The 22,189-nt window shown below is 55.2% G+C and overlaps 1 protein-coding gene across 1 annotated transcript in view; it reads right to left on the bottom strand.

The window, feature by feature from the left end:
• The window catches only part of LOC137308769 (fibulin-1-like), a gene marked incomplete at its 5' end in the record, with an annotated part of 28,384 nt that extends 13,964 nt beyond the window's left edge, over positions 1–14,420 (bottom strand). The window contains 9 exons of the mRNA XM_067977273.1: positions 4,995–5,120; positions 5,563–5,691; positions 7,439–7,582; positions 8,085–8,222; positions 8,898–9,038; positions 9,589–9,690; positions 10,597–10,701; positions 11,806–11,995; positions 14,256–14,420. Of these exons, the coding sequence (XP_067833374.1) occupies positions 4,995–5,120; positions 5,563–5,691; positions 7,439–7,582; positions 8,085–8,222; positions 8,898–9,038; positions 9,589–9,690; positions 10,597–10,701; positions 11,806–11,995; positions 14,256–14,420 (1,240 nt within the window). The remainder of the gene's footprint in view (positions 1–4,994; positions 5,121–5,562; positions 5,692–7,438; positions 7,583–8,084; positions 8,223–8,897; positions 9,039–9,588; positions 9,691–10,596; positions 10,702–11,805; positions 11,996–14,255) is intronic.
• Between the last annotated feature and the right edge of the window lie 7,769 nt (positions 14,421–22,189).

Here is a 22,189-nt window from a genome sequence, read left to right as displayed (position 1 = left end):
CCAGTCACCCTCAGAGAGGCTCCTGTCCCCAGTCACCCTCTCACCCTGAGAGAGGCTCCTGTCCCCAGTCACCCTCAGAGAGGCTCCTGTCCCCAGTCACCCTCAGAGAGGCTCCTGTCCCCAGTCACCCTCAGAGAGGCTCCTGTCCCCAGTCACCCTCAGAGAGGCTCCTGTCCCCAGTCACCCTCCCACCCTGAGAGAGGCTCCTGTCCCCAGTCACCCTCTCACCCTGAGAGAGGCTCCTGTCCCCAGTCACCCTCCCACCCTCAGAGAGGCTCCTGTCCCCAGTCACCCTCAGAGAGGCTCCTGTCCCCAGTCACCCTCAGAGAGGCTCCTGTCCCCAGTCACCCTCAGAGAGGCTCCTGTCCCCAGTCACCCTCCCACCCTGAGAGAGGCTCCTGTCCCTGAGAGAGGCTCCTGTCCCCAGTCACCCTCAGAGAGGCTTCTGTCCCCAGTCACCCTCAGAGAGGCTTCTGTCCCCAGTCACCCTCAGAGAGGCTCCTGTCCCCAGTCACCCTCAGAGAGGCTTCTGTCCCCAGTCACCCTCAGAGAGGCTCCTGTCCCCAGTCACCCTCAGAGAGGCTTCTGTCCCCAGTCACCCTCAGAGAGGCTCCTGTCCGCAGTCACCCTCCCACCCTGAGAGAGGCTCCTGTCCCCAGTCACCCTCCCACTCTCAGAGAGGCTCCTGTCCCCAGTCACCCTCCCACTCTCAGAGAGGCTCCTGTCCCCAGTCACCCTCAGAGAGGCTCCTGTCCCCAGTCACCCTCAGAGAGGCTCCTGTCCCCAGTCACCCTCCCACCCTGAGAGAGGCTCCTGTCCCTGAGAGAGGCTCCTGTCCCCAGTCACCCTCAGAGAGGCTTCTGTCCCCAGTCACCCTCAGAGAGGCTTCTGTCCCCAGTCACCCTCAGAGAGGCTCCTGTCCCCAGTCACCCTCAGAGAGGCTCCTGTCCCCAGTCACCCTCAGAGAGGCTCCTGTCCCCAGTCACCCTCAGAGAGGCTCCTGTCCCCAGTCACCCTCAGAGAGGCTCCTGTCCCCAGTCACCCTCAGAGAGGCTCCTGTCCCCAGTCACCCTCAGAGAGGCTCCTGTCCCCAGTCACCCTCAGAGAGGCTCCTGTCCCCAGTCACCCTCCCACCCTGAGAGAGGCTCCTGTCCCTGAGAGAGGCTCCTGTCCCCAGTCACCCTCAGAGAGGCTTCTGTCCCCAGTCACCCTCAGAGAGGCTTCTGTCCCCAGTCACCCTCAGAGAGGCTCCTGTCCCCAGTCACCCTCAGAGAGGCTCCTGTCCGCAGTCACCCTCCCACCCTGAGAGAGGCTCCTGTCCCCAGTCACCCTCCCACTCTCAGAGAGGCTCCTGTCCCCAGTCACCCTGAGAGAAGCTCCTGTCCCCAGTCACCCTCAGAGAGACTCCTGTCCCCAGTCACCCTCCCACCCTCAGAGAGGCTCCTGTCCCCAGTCACCCTCAGAGAGGCTCCTGTCCCCAGTCACCCTCAGAGAGGCTCCTGTCCCCAGTCACCCTCAGAGAGGCTCCTGTCCCCAGTCACCCTCCCACCCTGAGAGAGGCTCCTGTCCCTGAGAGAGGCTCCTGTCCCCAGTCACCCTCAGAGAGGCTTCTGTCCCCAGTCACCCTCAGAGAGGCTTCTGTCCCCAGTCACCCTCAGAGAGGCTCCTGTCCCCAGTCACCCTCAGAGAGGCTCCTGTCCGCAGTCACCCTCCCACCCTGAGAGAGGCTCCTGTCCCCAGTCACCCTCCCACTCTCAGAGAGGCTCCTGTCCCCAGTCACCCTGAGAGAAGCTCCTGTCCCCAGTCACCCTCAGAGAGGCTCCTGTCCCCAGTCACCCTGAGAGAAGCTCCTGTCCCCAGTCACCCTCAGAGAGGCTCCTGTCCCCAGTCACCCTCAGAGAGGCTCCTGTCCCCAGTCACCCTCAGAGAGGCTCCTGTCCCCAGTCACCCTCAGAGAGGCTCCTGTCCCCAGTCACCCTCAGAGAGGCTCCTGTCCCCAGTCACCCTCAGAGAGGCTCCTGTCCCCAGTCACCCTCCCACCCTGAGAGAGGCTCCTGTCCCCAGTCACCCTCTCACCCTGAGAGAGGCTCCTGTCCCCAGTCACCCTCTCACTCTCAGAGAGGCTCCTGTCCCCAGTCACCCTGAGAGAAGCTCCTGTCCCCAGTCACCCTCAGAGAGGCTCCTGACCCCAGTCACCCTCTCACCCTCAGAGAGGCTCCTGTCCCCAGTCACCCTCAGAGAGGCTCCTGTCCCCAGTCACCCTCAGAGAGGCTCCTGTCCCCAGTCACCCTCAGAGAGGCTCCTGTCCCCAGTCACCCTCAGAGAGGCTCCTGTCCCCAGTCACCCTCAGAGAGGCTCCTGTCCCCAGTCACCCTCAGAGAGGCTCCTGTCCCCAGTCACCCTCAGAGAGGCTCCTGTCCCCAGTCACCCTCAGAGAGGCTCCTGTCCCCAGTCACCCTCAGAGAGGCTCCTGTCCCCAGTCACCCTCAGAGAGGCTCCTGTCCCCAGTCACCCTCAGAGAGGCTCCTGTCCCCAGTCACCCTCAGAGAGGCTCCTGTCCCCAGTCACCCTCTCACCCTCAGAGAGACTCCTGTCCCCAGTCACCCTCCCACCCTCAGAGAGGCTCCTGTCCCCAGTCACCCTCTCACCCTCAGAGAGGCTCCTGTCCCCAGTCACCCTCCCACCCTCAGAGAGGCTCCTGTCCCCAGTCACCCTCCCACCCTCAGAGAGGCTCCTGTCCCCAGTCACCCTCAGAGAGGCTCCTGTCCCCAGTCACCCTCCCACCCTGAGAGAGGCTCCTGTCCCCAGTCACCCTCAGAGAGGCTTCTGTCCCCAGTCACCCTCAGAGAGGCTTCTCTCCCCAGTCACCCTCAGAGAGGCTCCTGTCCCCAGTCACCCTCAGAGAGGCTCCTGTCCGCAGTCACCCTCCCACCCTGAGAGAGGCTCCTGTCCCCAGACACCCTCCCTCTCTCAGAGAGGCTCCTGTCCCCAGTCACCCTGAGAGAAGCTCCTGTCCCCAGTCACCCTCAGAGAGACTCCTGTCCCCAGTCACCCTCCCACCCTCAGAGAGGCTCCTGTCCCCAGTCACCCTCAGAGAGGCTCCTGTCCCCAGTCACCCTCTCACCCTGAGAGAGGCTCCTGTCCCCAGTCACCCTGAGAGAGGCTCCTGTCCCCAGTCACCCTCAGAGAGGCTCCTGTCCCCAGTCACCCTCAGAGAGGCTCCTGTCCCCAGTCACCCTCAGAGAGGCTCCTGTCCCCAGTCACCCTCAGAGAGGCTCCTGTCCCCAGTCACCCTCAGAGAGGCTCCTGTCCCCAGTCACCCTCCCACCCTGAGAGAGGCTCCTGTCCCCAGTCACCCTCAGAGAGGCTCCTGTCCCCAGTCACCCTCAGAGAGGCTCCTGTCCCCAGTCACCCTCAGAGAGGCTCCTGTCCCCAGTCACCCTCAGAGAGGCTCCTGTCCCCAGTCACCCTCAGAGAGACTCCTGTCCCCAGTCACCCTCTCACCCTCAGAGAGGCTCCTGTCCCCAGTCACCCTCCCACCCTCAGAGAGGCTCCTGTCCCCAGTCACCCTCCCACCCTCAGAGAGGCTCCTGTCCCCAGTCACCCTCCCACTCTCAGAGAGGCTCCTGTCCCCAGTCACCCAGTCACCCTCAGAGAGGCTCCTGTCCCCAGTCACCCTCAGAGAGGCTCCTGTCCCCAGTCACCCTCAGAGAGGCTCCTGTCCCCAGTCACCCTCAGAGAGGCTCCTGTCCCCAGTCACCCTCAGAGAGGCTCCTGTCCCCAGTCACCCTCAGAGAGGCTCCTGTCCCCAGTCACCCTCAGAGAGGCTCCTGTCCCCAGTCACCCTCAGAGAGGCTCCTGTCCCCAGTCACCCTCAGAGAGGCTCCTGTCCCCAGTCACCCTCAGAGAGGCTCCTGTCCCCAGTCACCCTCTCACCCTCAGAGAGACTCCTGTCCCCAGTCACCCTCCCACCCTCAGAGAGGCTCCTGTCCCCAGTCACCCTCTCACCCTCAGAGAGGCTCCTGTCCCCAGTCACCCTCCCACCCTCAGAGAGGCTCCTGTCCCCAGTCACCCTCCCACCCTGAGAGAGGCTCCTGTCCCCAGTCACCCTCTCACCCTGAGAGAGGCTCCTGTCCCCAGTCACCCTCTCACCCTGAGAGAGGCTCCTGTCCCCAGTCACCCTCCCACCCTCAGAGAGGCTCCTGTCCCCAGTCACCCTCCCACCCTGAGAGAGGCTCCTGTCCCCAGTCACCCTGAGAGAGGCTCCTGTCCCCAGTCACCCTGAGAGAAGCTCCTGTCCCCAGTCACCCTGAGAGAGGCTCCTGTCCCCAGTCACCCTGAGAGAAGCTCCTGTCCCCAGTCACCCTGAGAGAGGCTCCTGTCCCCAGTCACCCTGAGAGAGGCTCCTGTCCCCAGTCACCCTCAGAGAGGCTCCTGTCCCCAGTCACCCTGAGAGAGGCTCCTGTCCCCAGTCACCCTGAGAGAGGCTCCTGTCCCCAGTCACCCTGAGAGAGGCTCCTGTCCCCAGTCACCCTGAGAGAGGCTCCTGTCCCCAGTCACCCTGAGAGAGGCTCCTGTCCCCAGTCACCCTCAGAGAGGCTCCTGTCCCCAGTCACCCTGAGAGAGGCTCCTGTCCCCAGTCACCCTGAGAGAGGCTCCTGTCCCCAGTCACCCTGAGAGAGGCTCCTGTCCCCAGTCACCCTGAGAGAGGCTCCTGTCCCCAGTCACCCTGAGAGAGGCTCCTGTCCCCAGTCACCCTCAGAGAGGCTCCTGTCCCCAGTCACCCTCCCACCGATAGACTTCTGTCCCCATTCACCCTCCCACCCTCAGAGAAGCTCCTGTCTCCAGTCACCCACTGATAGACTCCTGTCCCCATTCACCCTCAGAGAGACTCCTGTCCCCAGTTACCCTCCCCGCTCTGTGCTTGGGGCTCAATCCCATGATAACCCACCGTGGGAGCACCTTTCCATTAAACATTAAGAAGCGACAATTACCTTCACAGTTCCGGCCATCCTCTGTGAGCCTGAACCCGGCCCTGCAGGTGCAGTGATACGAACCGGGAGAGTTCTCGCACTTCTGGGCGCAGATTCGCCCTGCGTATCGCCGGCACTCATCGATGTCTGTTGGGGCACAGTGAGCAAGTGGGAGGGTTAACCGGCAGGCAACTGGCACCGGCAGAGAGAGAACATCAGGAACAGGAGGAGGCCATTCAGCACCTCGAGCCTCCCATTCAACTGATCTGTATCTTAATCTAATTTTAAGGTTATGCTCTCCCTTGTTCTGGACTTCCCTCCGCCAGAGGAAATAGTTTCTCTCTCTCTACCCTATCACCTCCTTTAATCATCTTACACACCTCAATCAGTTCATACAGCACAGAAGGAGGCCATTCGGCCCCTTAATCTTCTGTACTCGAGGGAACACAAGAAGCGACAGTGCTGGGAGTCTCGATTTCAACACGGAGGGAGGAGAGGGGTGTGGGGCAGAGTGCAGAAGAGTTCAGGGGAGGGTAGGAGTGGGTCATAGGTAAGGTAAGAGACGACCAGTAGACAGTAATTTTCATACCTACACAAGTCTTGCTGAAGGGGTCCATCCGGTACCCCTGCCGACAATCGCACCGAAAGCTCCCAGGGACGTTACGGCAGATCTGCTCACTGTCGCAGCGGTGAGTCCCAGTCTGGCACTCGTCGATATCTGCACGCGAGAGAGAGAGAGAGAGAGACAACAGCTTCGGTCCCCTGTAGCTCACGCAGGAGGAGAGGGAGAAGCAACAAAGTGAACTTCAAAACAGACGCAGACCGCTCCCGGGTGTCTCGTCAGTCCACCAGGGGGTGGGAGCACTGTGACCAGGCTGATCCCTGGGCTCTGCTGCCTTGGCTGTTCTCAGTCAAGGGGCTGACGATGGAGGCATGTTGGCTTCAGCCTCTCCTGGATTGAGGAAGGTGGGGGGGGGGCGGGAGTCTGCTCCTGTATGGCCATGCAGTGGCGCCCAGCCAGAACGGGCACGTGTGTGAGTGCGTGTGAGCGTTCACATTTGGTGAGGAACGCAGGAATTGCTAGACGAGGCCGTCTACCATCGCGCGATACAACCATAATGGAGTACTTGTCATCAAGATTGAAGCCCATGGAATAAAAGGGGCAGTAGCAGCATAGATACAGAACTGACTAAGTGACAGGAAACAGAGAGCAGTGAACGGTTGTTTTTCGGACCGGAGGGAGGTGTACAGTGGTGTTCCCCAGGGGTCGGTGCTGGGACCACTGCTTTTCTTGATATATATCAATGATTTGGACTTGGGTGTACAGGGCACAATTTCCAAATTTACGAATGACACAAAACTTGGAAGTGTAGTGAACAGTGAGGAGGATTGTGATAGACTTCAAGAGGATAGAGACAGTCTGGTGGAATGGGCGGACACGTGGTAGATTAAATTTAACACAGAAAAATGCAAGGTGATACATTTCAGTAGGAAGAATGAGGAGAGGCAATATAAACTAGAGGGCACGATTCCAAAAGGGTTACAGGAACAGAGAGATCTGGGGGTATATGTTCACAAATCATTAAAGGTGGCAGGGCAGGTTGAGAAAGTGGTTAAAAAAGCATACAGGATCCCGAGAGGCACAGAGTACAAAAGCATGAAAGTTACGATGAACCTTTATAAAACACTGGTTCGGCCACAACTGGAGTATTGTGTCCAGTTCTGGGCACCGCACTTTAGGAAAGATGTGAAGGCCTTAGAGAGGGTGCAGAAGAGATTTACTAGAATGATTCCAGGGATGAGGGACTTTAGTTCCGTGGATAGACTGGAGAAGCTGGGGTTGTTCTCCTCGGAACAGAGAAGGTTGAGAGGAGATTTGATCGAGGTGTTCAAAATCATGAAGGGTCCAGACAGAGTAGATAGAGAGAAACTGTTCCCATTGGCGGAAGGGTCAAGAACCAGAGGACACAGATTTAAGGTGATTGGCAAAAGACCCAAAGGTGACATGAGGAAAAACTTTTTTTTGAACACAGCGAGTGGTTAGGATCTGGAATACACTGCCCGAGGGGGTGGTGGAGGCAGATTCAATCATGGCCTTCAAAAGGGAACTGGATAAGGACTTGAAAGGAAAAAAAGTGCAGGACTACGGGGAGAGTGGGACTGGCTGGATTGCTCTTGCGTAGAGCCGGCACGGACTCGATGGGCCGAATGGCCTCCTTCCATGCTGTAACCTTTCTATGGGTGTGGACAGGATGGGTCTTGGCTGCGATGATCTCCCCTGCAATGCGAATGCCCACCGTCCGGGCTCAAGCAGGCGAGGAACCAGATCTGCCACCCACCCCCCACCCCCGCAACCTTAGCCCCGGCAAGTCAGCGGCTTCAGAGGAGGCAGGGAGAAGGGAAGGGAAGTTATCCGACCCGTCAGGAATGTCCCTCCACGACGTTGGGTTTCACCGCGATCTTACCGACACACCGTGCGTTGTCCTCACTTGGGGCGTATCCCCTGCCACAGCTGATGATGTTCCTGTGGCAGCTGTAGGAGCCGATGGTGTTGATGCAGTTAAAGCCCGTAGCACAAGGCTGGCTGAGGGTCACACATTCATTAGTGTCTGTCAAAAACAGAAGCAGTATCTGTTATTCTATATATAGACCCCCCCTCCCCGAACCCCTCGATTACATTCCAGTCTGTAACTCACTCCCGGGTATCTGTTATTCTATATATAGACCCCCCCTCCCCGAACCCCTCGATTAGATTCCAGTCTGTAACTCACTCCCGGGTATCTGTTATTCTATATATAAACCCCCCCTCCCCGAACCCCTCGATTACATTCCAGTCTGCAACTCACTCCCGGGTATCTGTTATTCTATATATAAACCCCCCGAACCCCTCGATTAGATTCCAGTCTGTAACTCACTCCCGGGTATCTGTTATTCTGTCCACTTCTGATTCCATTGCCGTGATTATATTTTTAATTATCTTTCCATTACTCTGGTGCTTAAGAGCAGTTATTGACTCCCCTTCCTCTGATTTGATCCACTCTGGCCACACTCGCCCCACCTCCCTCTCACCCCCTGCAACAGAAGGGAAAGTCCGATTCAGGCCACACCTACCGACACAGCTCCCTCGAGTGTCGAGAGTTAGCCCAGGTCCGCACTCCGCCCTGGGGCGACAGAGGAAAGAGCCGGGGGTGTTCTGACAGATTAAGTTGGGGCTGCAGCGGTCGGACCTATCTTGGCATTCATCGACATCTGTTCAAAGACAAGAGTGGCGCAGGTGAAGTGATAGCGAAAAGGGCACAGGAGCCCATCGGCCTCAAACCATTCATTCGCAGAGGCGACGCTGGACAATACAAGCCTGTTTCAGCTCATTCAACAAGCACTGGGAGCAAGAATTCATTAAAATCTTGAGACACATACCTGCCCGCTGACTGGTGTCTCTCAGTCCTCTCTCTCAGGGAGATATCTGTACACTGACTGGAGTCTCACAGTCCCCCTCTCTCTCAGGGAGATATCTGTACACTGACTGGTGTCTCACAGTCCCCCTCTCTCTCAGGGAGATATCTGTACACTGACTGGTGTCTCTCAGACCCTCTCTCTCAGGGAGATATCTGTACACTGACTGGAGTCTCTCAGTCCCCTCTCTCTCAGGGAGATATCTGTACACTGACTGGTGCCTCTCAGTCCCTCTCTCAGGGAGATATCTGTACACTGGCTGGTATTTCTCAGTCCCTCTCTCGGGGAGATATCAGTACACTGGCTGGGGTCTCAGTCTTTTTCAGGGAGATATCAGTCCTTTCTGGTTGCTATTTCATGGTTTGTCTTGCCAGTGATACACCTGGGATCAGTGTTACTCATTTTCAATGAGAAACAAACTTGAGTTTTTTTTGTGGTTCTGTTGCACTGTGAGGCTAATTCAAACCTTACCGACACAGGTTCCTTGCTCGTTCATTGAGTAGCCCTCCTCACAGAGCTCCATGCTGTGAGCACAACGGAAGGAACCGTCCAGGTTGATGCACCATTGCTGGCGGGAGCAGTTGTGATTTCCAGTTACACACTCATTAACATCTGTAACGAGAGAGTGAGAGAGACATAGAGATAGAGGGGAACAGAGGGAGAGAGAGAGAGACAGAGACACGGAGAGAATCATGGAGGGAAAGGGATAGAGAAAATGTGCAGAGGGGGGAGAGGGAGCGACAGAATGGGGTGGGGGAAGGGAGAGGAGGAGAGAGACAAACGGAGGGACAGAGAGCGAAAGAGGGTTACATGAAGGGGGAGAAAGAGGGGACGGAGAGAGGTAGGAAACAGGATTGATGGAGAGAGAAGCAGATGGAGCAAGAGAGATGCATGGAGGCACAGAGAGCAGTGTAAAGAGGGGGAAATGGAAAGAGAGAGGGGGAGAGTCAGTCAGACAAAGAGACAAAACAATAGATAGAGGGAGCCAGAATTATTTTTGTCAAAATCAATACTGAAATTGTAACAGTACACCATGCGGAATATCGCAATCAGCACGTACAGTACACGAAAGAAACCACAGTTACAGTTCAGAATAAGGAACATATTACCATTTACTCCTGACACTGGCTGTGTTGGAAGGTGTTCCCCCAGCAGTAATTACCTTCACAGGACCTGCCATCGTGCATCAGCTGATATCCCGATAAGCAGGAACATACGACAGACCTTCCCTCACCCGTACACACCTGCGAGCAGGGGTTGTCACCTGAGCCCAAACAGATAACATCCGGTGAGAGAGGTGGGGGGGGAGAAAAAAAAGACACAAAACCGACTGATGCTGATGAAACGCTCTCCCTGTCGCCCACTTATTGATTCACCTCCTCTCCTCTCCTACTGGCCGGGGCTCAGTGGGGTCTCCCTCTCTCCCGTCTCGGAGTCGGAAGGCCGTGGGGTTCGAGCCCCCACCCCAGAGACTCGAGCCCCGTAATCCGCGTAACCCCCGACGCTCCCCCCCCCCCTCCCCGGTACCGCGCTGTCGGAGGGGCCGTCTTTCGGCTGAGACGTCGGACCGAGGCTCTCGGGTGCAGGTAGAAGATCCCACGGCCGTTCGGAAGGGGGGGGGGTGGGGGGGAGTTCTCCCCGGTGTCCTGGGACCAATATCGATCCCTCAACCATCCTCACTAAAAAAAAAAAAAAAAAATCTGGTCATTTATCATATTGCTGTTTGTGGGATCTTGCTGTGCACCAACTGGCTGCCGCGTTTCCCGACATTACGACAGCGACCACACTTCAAAAAGCGGCTGCGAAGCGCTTCGGGACGTCCTGAGGTGGTGAAAGACGCCGGAGAAGTGGGAGTTCTTCCTTATGCTGACTTGATTTTAGCAACAGCTCTTTCTGAAACCTCCTGGCTCTCGAGTTTCAACCAGGAAAAAGCAGCGAGAGAGAGAGAGAGAGAACTGCACAGGCAAACAGGCGTCACTTGAGGGACCGAACTGTAGGCTCGCACGTGGGCCCCCCCTGGGCCCCCCCCCCGCCTACCCCGAGCCAACTCCACGCAGGCCAGGGCTGGAGATTCTTTACGGCTGAGTGCCCCCCCTGTGAGCTGAGCGACCGAGAGGGGAACCTCGTCCCCTGGCAGCGCAAATGCAGCTCAGCGTGACGGGCGACCTACCTTTGCAGCGATCCTCCACTTCCGATGGCGAGGCCTGCGCCGGGTTCCTTCGACCGTCCTCCCCTCCTTCTCCTTCTCCTTCTCCTCCCTCTTCTGCTTCTGCTTCTGCCGGGGTCACAGGGAAGAGTTCAACCGGTGGGACGTACGCGCGTGCGAGCTGGAGACATCGAGGGCGGTCTCTCTGCACACAGCACGAGACCCCCCACTTCCCCCCCCCACCACCGCCCAAAGCAGGCCGAACCCTGGGCTTACACGGTCACTTATCCTCCGTCCCCAACTTGCCGGGGGGGGCAGCCCTTCCTGGAAGATCACAGTGAGTCCGTGCAGGTGGTGCCTACACGAGTCGAACAGCATGATCAGGCCCCACACAACAACTCAAGGTCACCCCAGTCACCTGACCCACCCCGACCGTTCCTGCCAGCTGCTCGTCATGGAATGATACAGCACTGACGGAGGCCATTCGGCCCATCGTGCCGATGTTGGCTCTTTGAACGAGCTCTCCAATTAGTCCCACGCCCCCCACTCTTTCCCCGTAGCCCTGCAAATTTTTCCTGTTCAACTATTTATCCAATTTGAAAGTTGTTATTGAATTGTCTTCAATCTGTGTCCTCTGGTTACCGACCCTCCTGCCACTGGAAACAGTTTCTCCTTATTTACTCCATCAAAACCCCTCATATCCGTTCATCAATCTAATTCCCTCAGGCCTATTCATCCCCGGTCGCTGCCTCCCTGCTCACCATGGTTGGCTGGTGCCTTGTGGTAGTGCAGGCACCCTATGCCCACCCAGTCCTATCCCCACCCTGCCCCACGCCCACCCAAGTCCTATCCCCACCCTGCCCCACGCCCACCCAAGTCCTATCCCCACCCTGCCCCACGCCCACCCAAGTCCTATCCCCACCCTGCCCCACGCCCACCCAAGTCCTATCCCCACCCTGCCCCACGCCCACCCAAGTCCTATCCCCACCCTACCCCACGCCCACCCAGTCCTATCCCCACCCTGCCCCACGCCCACCCAAGTCCTATCCCCACCCTGCCCCACGCCCACCCAGTCCTATCCCCACCCTGCCCCACGCCCACCCAGTCCTATCCCCACCCTGCCCCACGCCCACCCAGTCCTATCCCCACCCTGCCCCACGCCCACCCAGTCCTTACTGGGATCCCGCAATGGAAAGTGCGCCATCCCTCCCGCCCTCACCGGCAGTGACTCACCCGTGGACGCCGTCTCTTGTGGGCGCCTCGGCTCGCGGCGATTGCTGGAGGACGAGGGGAGGTGGTTGTCCGTCTCCCTGCAGCACGCGGCGGAGACCTGTCCGCAGGCGTGTCCGAGGGGCGGGATCTGATCGCACGCCACCCCTTGGCTCCGGGCCTGAAGTCCCAGCGAGCAACACTTACAGCAACGCTGAAATTTAAAACAATAAGAGGAAGACGGGTGTCAAACGCAGGGTGTATCCTCTCCATCGCTAAGACCGCCCGTCTCCGCCCCCCGCCTCAGCTCATCTGCTGCTGAGACCCTCATCCGTGCCTTTTGTTACCTCCAGACTCGACCATTTCAATGCTCTCCCGGCCGGCCTCCCATCTTCCGTAAACTTGAGCTCATCCAAAGCTCTGCTGCCCCCGTATCCTGGTCCTGTTCACTCATCACCCCCTGTGCTCGCTGACCTGCATTGGCTCCCGGTCTGGCAACACTTGAAGTTAAAATTCTCATCCTCACGGTCAAACCCCTCCATGGCCCTCGCCCTCCCTCCCTATCTCTGTGACCTCCTCCAGCCCTACGACCCTCCGAGATCTCTGCGCTCCTCCAATTCCGGCCTCTTGTCCATCCCCGAATGGCTCCACCGTTGGCGGCCGCGTCTTCAGCTGCCTGGGCCCTAAGCTCTGGAATTCCCTCCCTCAACCTTTCTCTGCTCCTTTAAGACGCTCCTTAAAACCTCCCTCTTTGACCAAGCATTTGGTCACCTGTCCTAATGTCTCCTTCTGTGGCTCGGTGTCTGATTTTGTTTGATAATCGCTCCTGTGAAGCGCCTTGGGACGTTTTACTACGTTAAAGGCGCTATATAAATGCAACTCGTTGCTGCTGTATGAAGGAAAGGCTCCACCCTCCCCGGTCTGTGCCAAGTAAGCTCACACCAGGCCAAGGCAGTTTCTCCAGCGCCTTTCACCACCTCAGGACGTCCCAAAGCTCTTCACAGCCAATGAAGTACTTTTTGAAGTGTAGACACTGCTGTAATGTAGGGAACGCGGCAGCCAATTCGCACACAGCAAGATCCCACAAACAGCAATGAGATAAACGACCAGATAATCTGGGTTTTTTTTTTAGTGATGTTGGTTGAGGGATAAATATTGGCCCCAGGACTCCGGGGGGAGAACTCCCCCCTCCCCCTGATCTCGTTCCAATAGTGGCCGTGGGATCTTTTTACACATTTTGTGTTCGTGTTTCTGGAGTGGTGTCTTGAACCCACGACCTTCTGACTCAGAGGCGAGAGTGACACCCTCTGAGCTCAGGCTGACAGCGAGAGAAAAATTCAGCCAGGGGATCCCGCTTGCTCCCCAGCGACTCCTGTCGGCATATGTGTGTGTGTGTGTGTGTTGCTGGGCGAATCTAATATCCTTCTGGGGCCTCCTGCCAGCAGTCACCCGTCCTCACAGCAATGGGTCGATAATGGCGGCTGCAATACCCACAATCCTCTGCGCTCTGGAAACCACCCTATACGTTTACTGCGAGGTTTCCCTGGGCTGGTTGCGGCCTTGATGTTTGCAAAACTTTGTTGCGACTCGGGCCGGAAACTGTGGTTCAGTGGGGTCTCGCACTCGCCTCTGAGTCAGAAGGCTTTGGGGGTTCGAGCCCCCACCCCCACTCCAGAGACTTGAGCACAGAATCCAGGCCGGCACTCCCCCGGGGCAGTGCTGCACTGTCGGAGGTGCCGTCTTTCGGGTGCGAAACTAACCGAGGGACCCCCGTCTGCCCCTCTCAGTTGGATGTAAAAGATCCCACCGCCATTATAAGAAGAAGAAGAGGAGCAGGGGGGAGTTCACCCCCAGGGTCCTGGGGCCAACATTTATCCCTCAACCAACAACAGATCATCCGGTCGTTTATCTCGTTGCTGTTTGCGGGATCTTGCTGTGCGCAAATTGGCTGCCGCGTTTCCCCTACATTACAACACTTCAAAAAAAACTACTTCGTTGGCAGTAAGGCGCTTTGGGACGTCCTGAGGTTGTGAAAGGCGCAGTAGAAATGCAAGTCCTTTTTCGATCAGGAAGGTCGAGTAAAACTTACTCTGGTGATTCCGGTGCTACGAACACGTGATAATCAGAAAGTGGCGCACATTACACTCCCTCCTCTCTTTCCCTCCCTCCCCCCACGCCCCCCCCGGGTTGCTCGCTGCAGTCTCCAGGAGATTAATCCTCCATTTCGGGAGACTCCAGGACAATCCGGGAGGGTTGGCATCGGTACTACGTATCTCCCCGAGATTCTCTCGGGGCAGCTCGTACTGTCACGTAGACAGGAACGCGGGGGAGACAACGACCAGTCTCTCTGCCTCTGGGAGGTCGCAGGGCACCCCCCCCCCCCGTGTCAGCTTCGACCCCCCGTACGTGCAAACGGCAGGTTAGAGAAGGGAGCACGAGGGGTGGGGGGGCGTGCGGGGGCTTCACCGCTTCACCTTAAACACGTCCGCTCCGCAAGCGTCGTTCGCCTCCAGCGTGCAGAAGCCGCCTCGGTTTGCCGCGTCGATGCCCGACTGGCATCTCGTCTCCTCCAGCGTGGACAGGCAGCACTGCTCCTGCAGCTCCCTGGGGGAAACGATCACAGAAATATCCCACGGTGTGCGTTAAAATCAAATGAATCAGGAGGTAAGTAAGTGCTGGGGAATGGACCCAGTGTCAGCATCACTCCCAGGGCACGTGTACACACAGTCAGTCTGACACACACACACACACAGTCAGTCTGACACACACACACACACACACAGTCAGTCAGTCTGACACACACACACACACACAGTCAGTCTGACACACACACACACACACAGTCAGTCTGACACACACACACACAGTCAGTCTGACACACACACACACACACACACAGTCAGTCTGACACACACACACAGTCAGTCAGTCTGACACACACACACACACACAGTCAGTCTGACACACACACACACAGTCAGTCTGACACACACACACACACACACACACAGTCTGACACACACACACAGTCAGTCAGTCTGACACACACACACACACACACACACAGTCAGTCTGACACACACACAGTCAGTCTGACACACACACAGTCAGTCTGACACACACACAGTCAGTCTGACACACACACACACACACACACACAGTCAGTCTGACACACACACACACACAGTCAGTCAGTCTGACACACACACACACACACACACACAGTCAGTCTGACACACACACAGTCAGTCTGACACACACACAGTCAGTCTGACACACACACAGTCAGTCTGACACACACACACACACACACACAGTCAGTCTGACACACACACACACACAGTCAGTCAGTCTGACACACACACACACACACACAGTCAGTCTGACACACACACACACAGTCAGTCTGACACACACACACACAGTCAGTCTGACACACACACACAGTCAGTCAGTCTGACACACACACACACACAGTCAGTCAGTCTGACACACACACACACACACAGTCAGTCTGACACACACACACACACAGTCAGTCTGACACACACACAGTCAGTCTGACACACACACAGTCAGTCTGACACACACACACACACACACAGTCAGTCTGACACACACACACACACAGTCAGTCTGACACACACACACACAGTCAGTCTGACACACACACACACAGTCAGTCTGACACACACACACACAGTCAGTCTGACACACACACACACAGTCAGTCTGACACACACACAGTCAGTCTGACACACACACAGTCAGTCTGACACACACACAGTCAGTCTGACACACACACAGTCAGTCTGACACACACACACACAGTCAGTCTGACACACACACACACACAGTCAGTCTGACACACACACACACACAGTCAGTCTGACACACACACACACAGTCAGTCTGACACACACACACACAGTCAGTCTGACACACACACACACAGTCAGTCTGACACACACACACAGTCAGTCTGACACACACACACACAGTCAGTCTGACACACACACACACACAGTCAGTCTGACACACACACACACAGTCAGTCTGACACACACACACAGTCAGTCAGTCTGACACACACACACAGTCAGTCTGACACACACACACAGTCAGTCTGACACACACACACACAGTCAGTCTGACACACACACACACACAGTCAGTCTGACACACACACACACAGTCAGTCTGACACACACACACACAGTCAGTCTGACACACACACACACAGTCAGTCTGACACACACACACACACAGTCAGTCTGACACACACACACCAGTCAGTCTGACACACACACACACAGTCAGTCTGACACACACACACACAGTCAGTCTGACACACACACACACACCCAGTCTGACACACACACACACACAGTCAGTCTGACACACACACACACACACAGTCAGTCTGACACACACACACACACCAGTCAGTCTGACACACACACACACACCAGTCAGTCTGACACACACACACACAGTCAGTCTGACACACACACACACAGTCAGTCTGACACACACACACACAGTCAGTCTGACACACACACACACACAGTCAGTCTGACACACACACACAGTCAGTCTGACACACACACACAGTCAGTCTGACACACACACACACACAGTCAGTCTGACACACACACACACACCAGTCAGTCTGACACACACACACACACAGTCAGTCTGACACACACACACACAGTCAGTCTGACACACACACACACAGTCAGTCTGACACACACACACACACAGTCAGTCTGACACACACACACACACAGTCAGTCTGACACACACACACACACAGTCTGACACACACACACACACAGTCAGTCTGACACACACACACACACACACAGTCAGTCTGACACACACACACAGTCAGTCTGACACACACACACACACAGTCAGTCTGACACACACACACACACAGTCAGTCTGACACACACACACACACAGTCAGTCTGACACACACACACACACACAGTCAGTCTGACACACACACACACACAGTCAGTCTGACACACACACACACACAGTCAGTCTGACACACACACACACACAGTCAGTCTGACACACACACACACACAGTCAGTCTGACACACACACACACACACAGTCAGTCTGACACACACACACACACACAGTCAGTCTGACACACACACACACACCAGTCAGTCTGACACACACACACACACCAGTCAGTCTGACACACACACACACAGTCAGTCTGACACACACACACACAGTCAGTCTGACACACACACACACAGTCAGTCTGACACACACACACACACAGTCAGTCTGACACACACACACAGTCAGTCTGACACACACACACAGTCAGTCTGACACACACACACACACAGTCAGTCTGACACACACACACACACCAGTCAGTCTGACACACACACACACACCAGTCAGTCTGACACACACACACACAGTCAGTCTGACACACACACACACAGTCAGTCTGACACACACACACACACAGTCAGTCTGACACACACACACACACAGTCAGTCTGACACACACACACACACAGTCTGACACACACACACACACAGTCAGTCTGACACACACACACACACACACAGTCAGTCTGACACACACACACAGTCAGTCTGACACACACACACAGTCAGTCTGACACACACACACACAGTCAGTCTGACACACACACACACACAGTCAGTCTGACACACACACACACACAGTCAGTCTGACACACACACACACACAGTCAGTCTGACACACACACACACACACAGTCAGTCTGACACACACACACACACAGTCAGTCTGACACACACACACACACAGTCAGTCTGACACACACACACACACAGTCAGTCTGACACACACACACACACAGTCAGTCTGACACACACACACACACACAGTCAGTCTGACACACACACACACAGTCAGTCTGACACACACACACACACAGTCAGTCTGACACACACACACACACAGTCAGTCTGACACACACACACACACAGTCAGTCTGACACACACACACACACACAGTCAGTCTGACACACACACACACACACAGTCAGTCTGACACAGACACACACAGTCAGTCTGACACAGACACACACAGTCAGTCTGACACAGACACACACAGTCAGTCTGACACACACACACACACAGTCTGACACACACACACACACAGTCAGTCTGACACACACACACACACACACAGTCAGTCTGACACACACACACAGTCAGTCTGACACACACACACAGTCAGTCTGACACACACACACACACAGTCAGTCTGACACACACACACAGTCAGTCTGACACACACACACACACAGTCAGTCTGACACACACACACACACACAGTCAGTCTGACACACACACACACACAGTCAGTCTGACACACACACACACACAGTCAGTCTGACACACACACACACACAGTCAGTCTGACACACACACACACACAGTCAGTCTGACACACACACACACACACAGTCAGTCTGACACACACACACACACACAGTCAGTCTGACACACACACACACACCAGTCAGTCTGACACACACACACACACCAGTCAGTCTGACACACACACACACAGTCAGTCTGACACACACACACACAGTCAGTCTGACACACACACACACAGTCAGTCTGACACACACACACACACAGTCAGTCTGACACACACACACACACCAGTCAGTCTGACACACACACACACACACAGTCAGTCTGACACACACACACACACCAGTCAGTCTGACACACACACACACACCAGTCAGTCTGACACACACACACACAGTCAGTCTGACACACACACACACACAGTCAGTCTGACACACACACACACAGTCAGTCTGACACACACACACACACAGTCAGTCTGACACACACACACAGTCAGTCTGACACACACACACAGTCAGTCTGACACACACACACACACAGTCAGTCTGACACACACACACACACCAGTCAGTCTGACACACACACACACACCAGTCAGTCTGACACACACACACACAGTCAGTCTGACACACACACACACAGTCAGTCTGACACACACACACACACAGTCAGTCTGACACACACACACACACAGTCAGTCTGACACACACACACACACAGTCTGACACACACACACACACAGTCAGTCTGACACACACACACACACACACAGTCAGTCTGACACACACACACAGTCAGTCTGACACACACACACAGTCAGTCTGACACACACACACACACAGTCAGTCTGACACACACACACACACAGTCAGTCTGACACACACACACACACAGTCAGTCTGACACACACACACACACAGTCAGTCTGACACACACACACACACACAGTCAGTCTGACACACACACACACACAGTCAGTCTGACACACACACACACACAGTCAGTCTGACACACACACACACACAGTCAGTCTGACACACACACACACACAGTCAGTCTGACACACACACACACACACAGTCAGTCTGACACACACACACACAGTCAGTCTGACACACACACACACACAGTCAGTCTGACACACACACACACACAGTCAGTCTGACACACACACACACACAGTCAGTCTGACACACACACACACACACAGTCAGTCTGACACACACACACACACACAGTCAGTCTGACACAGACACACACAGTCAGTCTGACACAGACACACACAGTCAGTCTGACACAGACACACACAGTCAGTCTGACACACACACACACACAGTCAGTCTGACACACACACACACACAGTCAGTCTGACACACACACACACACAGTCAGTCTGACACACACACACACACAGTCAGTCTGACACACACACACACACAGTCAGTCTGACACACACACACACACAGTCAGTCTGACACACACACACACACAGTCAGTCTGACACACACACACACAGTCAGTCTGACACACACACACACAGTCAGTCTGACACACACACACACAGTCAGTCTGACACACACACACACAGTCAGTCTGACACACACACACACAGTCAGTCTGACACACACACACACAGTCAGTCTGACACACACACACACAGTCAGTCTGACACACACACACACAGTCAGTCTGACACACACACACACAGTCAGTCTGACACAGACACACACAGTCAGTCTGACACAGACACACACAGTCAGTCTGACACACACACACACACAGTCAGTCTGACACACACACACACACAGTCAGTCTGACACACACACACACACAGTCAGTCTGACACACACACACACACAGTCAGTCTGACACACACACACACACAGTCAGTCTGACACACACACACACACAGTCAGTCTGACACACACACACACACAGTCAGTCTGACACACACACACACACAGTCAGTCTGACACACACACACAGTCAGTCTGACACACACACACACAGTCAGTCTGACACACACACACACACAGTCAGTCTGACACACACACACACACAGTCAGTCTGACACACACACACACACAGTCAGTCTGACACACACACACACACAGTCAGTCTGACACACACACACACACAGTCAGTCTGACACACACACACAGTCAGTCTGACACACACACACACAGTCAGTCTGACACACACACACACACAGTCAGTCTGACACACACACACACACAGTCAGTCTGACACACACACACACACAGTCAGTCTGACACACACGCACACAGTCAGTCTGACACACACGCACACACAGTCAGTCTGACACACACGCACACACAGTCAGTCTGACACACACGCACACACAGTCAGTCTGACACACACAGTCAGTCTGACACACACAGTCAGTCTGACACACACAGTCAGTCTGACACACACAGTCAGTCTGACACACACAGTCAGTCTGACACACACAGTCAGTCTGACACACACAGTCAGTCTGACACACACAGTCAGTCTGACACACACAGTCAGTCTGACACACACAGTCAGTCTGACACACACAGTCAGTCTGACACACACAGTCAGTCTGACACACACAGTCAGTCTGACACACACAGTCAGTCTGACACACACAGTCAGTCTGACACACACAGTCAGTCTGACACACACAGTCAGTCTGACACACACAGTCAGTCTGACACACACAGTCAGTCTGACACACACAGTCAGTCTGACACACACAGTCAGTCTGACACACACAGTCAGTCTGACACACACAGTCAGTCTGACACACACAGTCAGTCTGACACACACAGTCAGTCTGACACACACAGTCAGTCTGACACACACAGTCAGTCTGACACACACAGTCAGTCTGACACACACAGTCAGTCTGACACACACAGTCAGTCTGACACACACAGTCAGTCTGACACACACAGTCAGTCTGACACACACAGTCAGTCTGACACACACAGTCAGTCTGACACACACAGTCAGTCTGACACACACAGTCAGTCTGACACACACAGTCAGTCTGACACACACACACAGTCTGACACACACACACAGTCTGACACACACACACAGTCTGACACACACACAGTCTGACACACACACAGTCTGACACACACAGTCTGACACACACAGTCTGACACACACAGTCTGACACACACAGTCTGACACACACAGTCTGACACACACAGTCTGACACACACACAGTCTGACACACACACAGTCTGACACACACACAGTCTGACACACACACAGTCTGACACACACACAGTCTGACACACACACAGTCTGACACACACAGTCTGACACACACAGTCTGACACACACAGTCTGACACACACAGTCTGACACACACAGTCTGACACACACAGTCTGACACACACAGTCTGACACACACAGTCTGACACACACAGTCTGACACACACAGTCTGACACACACAGTCTGACACACACAGTCTGACACACACACAGTCTGACACACACACAGTCTGACACACACACAGTCTGACACACACACAGTCTGACACACACACAGTCTGACACACACACTGTCTGACACACACACTGTCTGACACACACACTGTCTGACACACACACTGTCTGACACACACAGTTAGTCTGACACACACACAGTTAGTCTGACACACTCACACAGTTAGTCTGACACACTCACACAGTTAGTCTGACACACTCACACAGTTAGTCTGACACACTCACAGTTAGTCTGACACACTCACAGTTAGTCTGACACACTCACAGTTAGTCTGACACACTCACAGTTAGTCTGACACACACACACAGTCTGACACACACACACAGTCTGACACACACACACAGTTTGACACACGCAGTTAGTCTGACACACGCGCAGTTAGTCTGACACACGCGCAGTTAGTCTGACACACGCGCAGTTAGTCTGACACACGCGCAGTTAGTCTGACACACGCGCAGTTAGTCTGACACACACGC

The sequence above is a fragment of the Heptranchias perlo genome, unplaced genomic scaffold, assembly GCF_035084215.1.
Source record: "Heptranchias perlo isolate sHepPer1 unplaced genomic scaffold, sHepPer1.hap1 HAP1_SCAFFOLD_1383, whole genome shotgun sequence".
Taxonomy (NCBI): domain Eukaryota; kingdom Metazoa; phylum Chordata; class Chondrichthyes; order Hexanchiformes; family Hexanchidae; genus Heptranchias; species Heptranchias perlo.
Note: the sequence above shows the minus strand (reverse complement) of the source record. Positions and strands in the feature narration are given on the sequence as shown.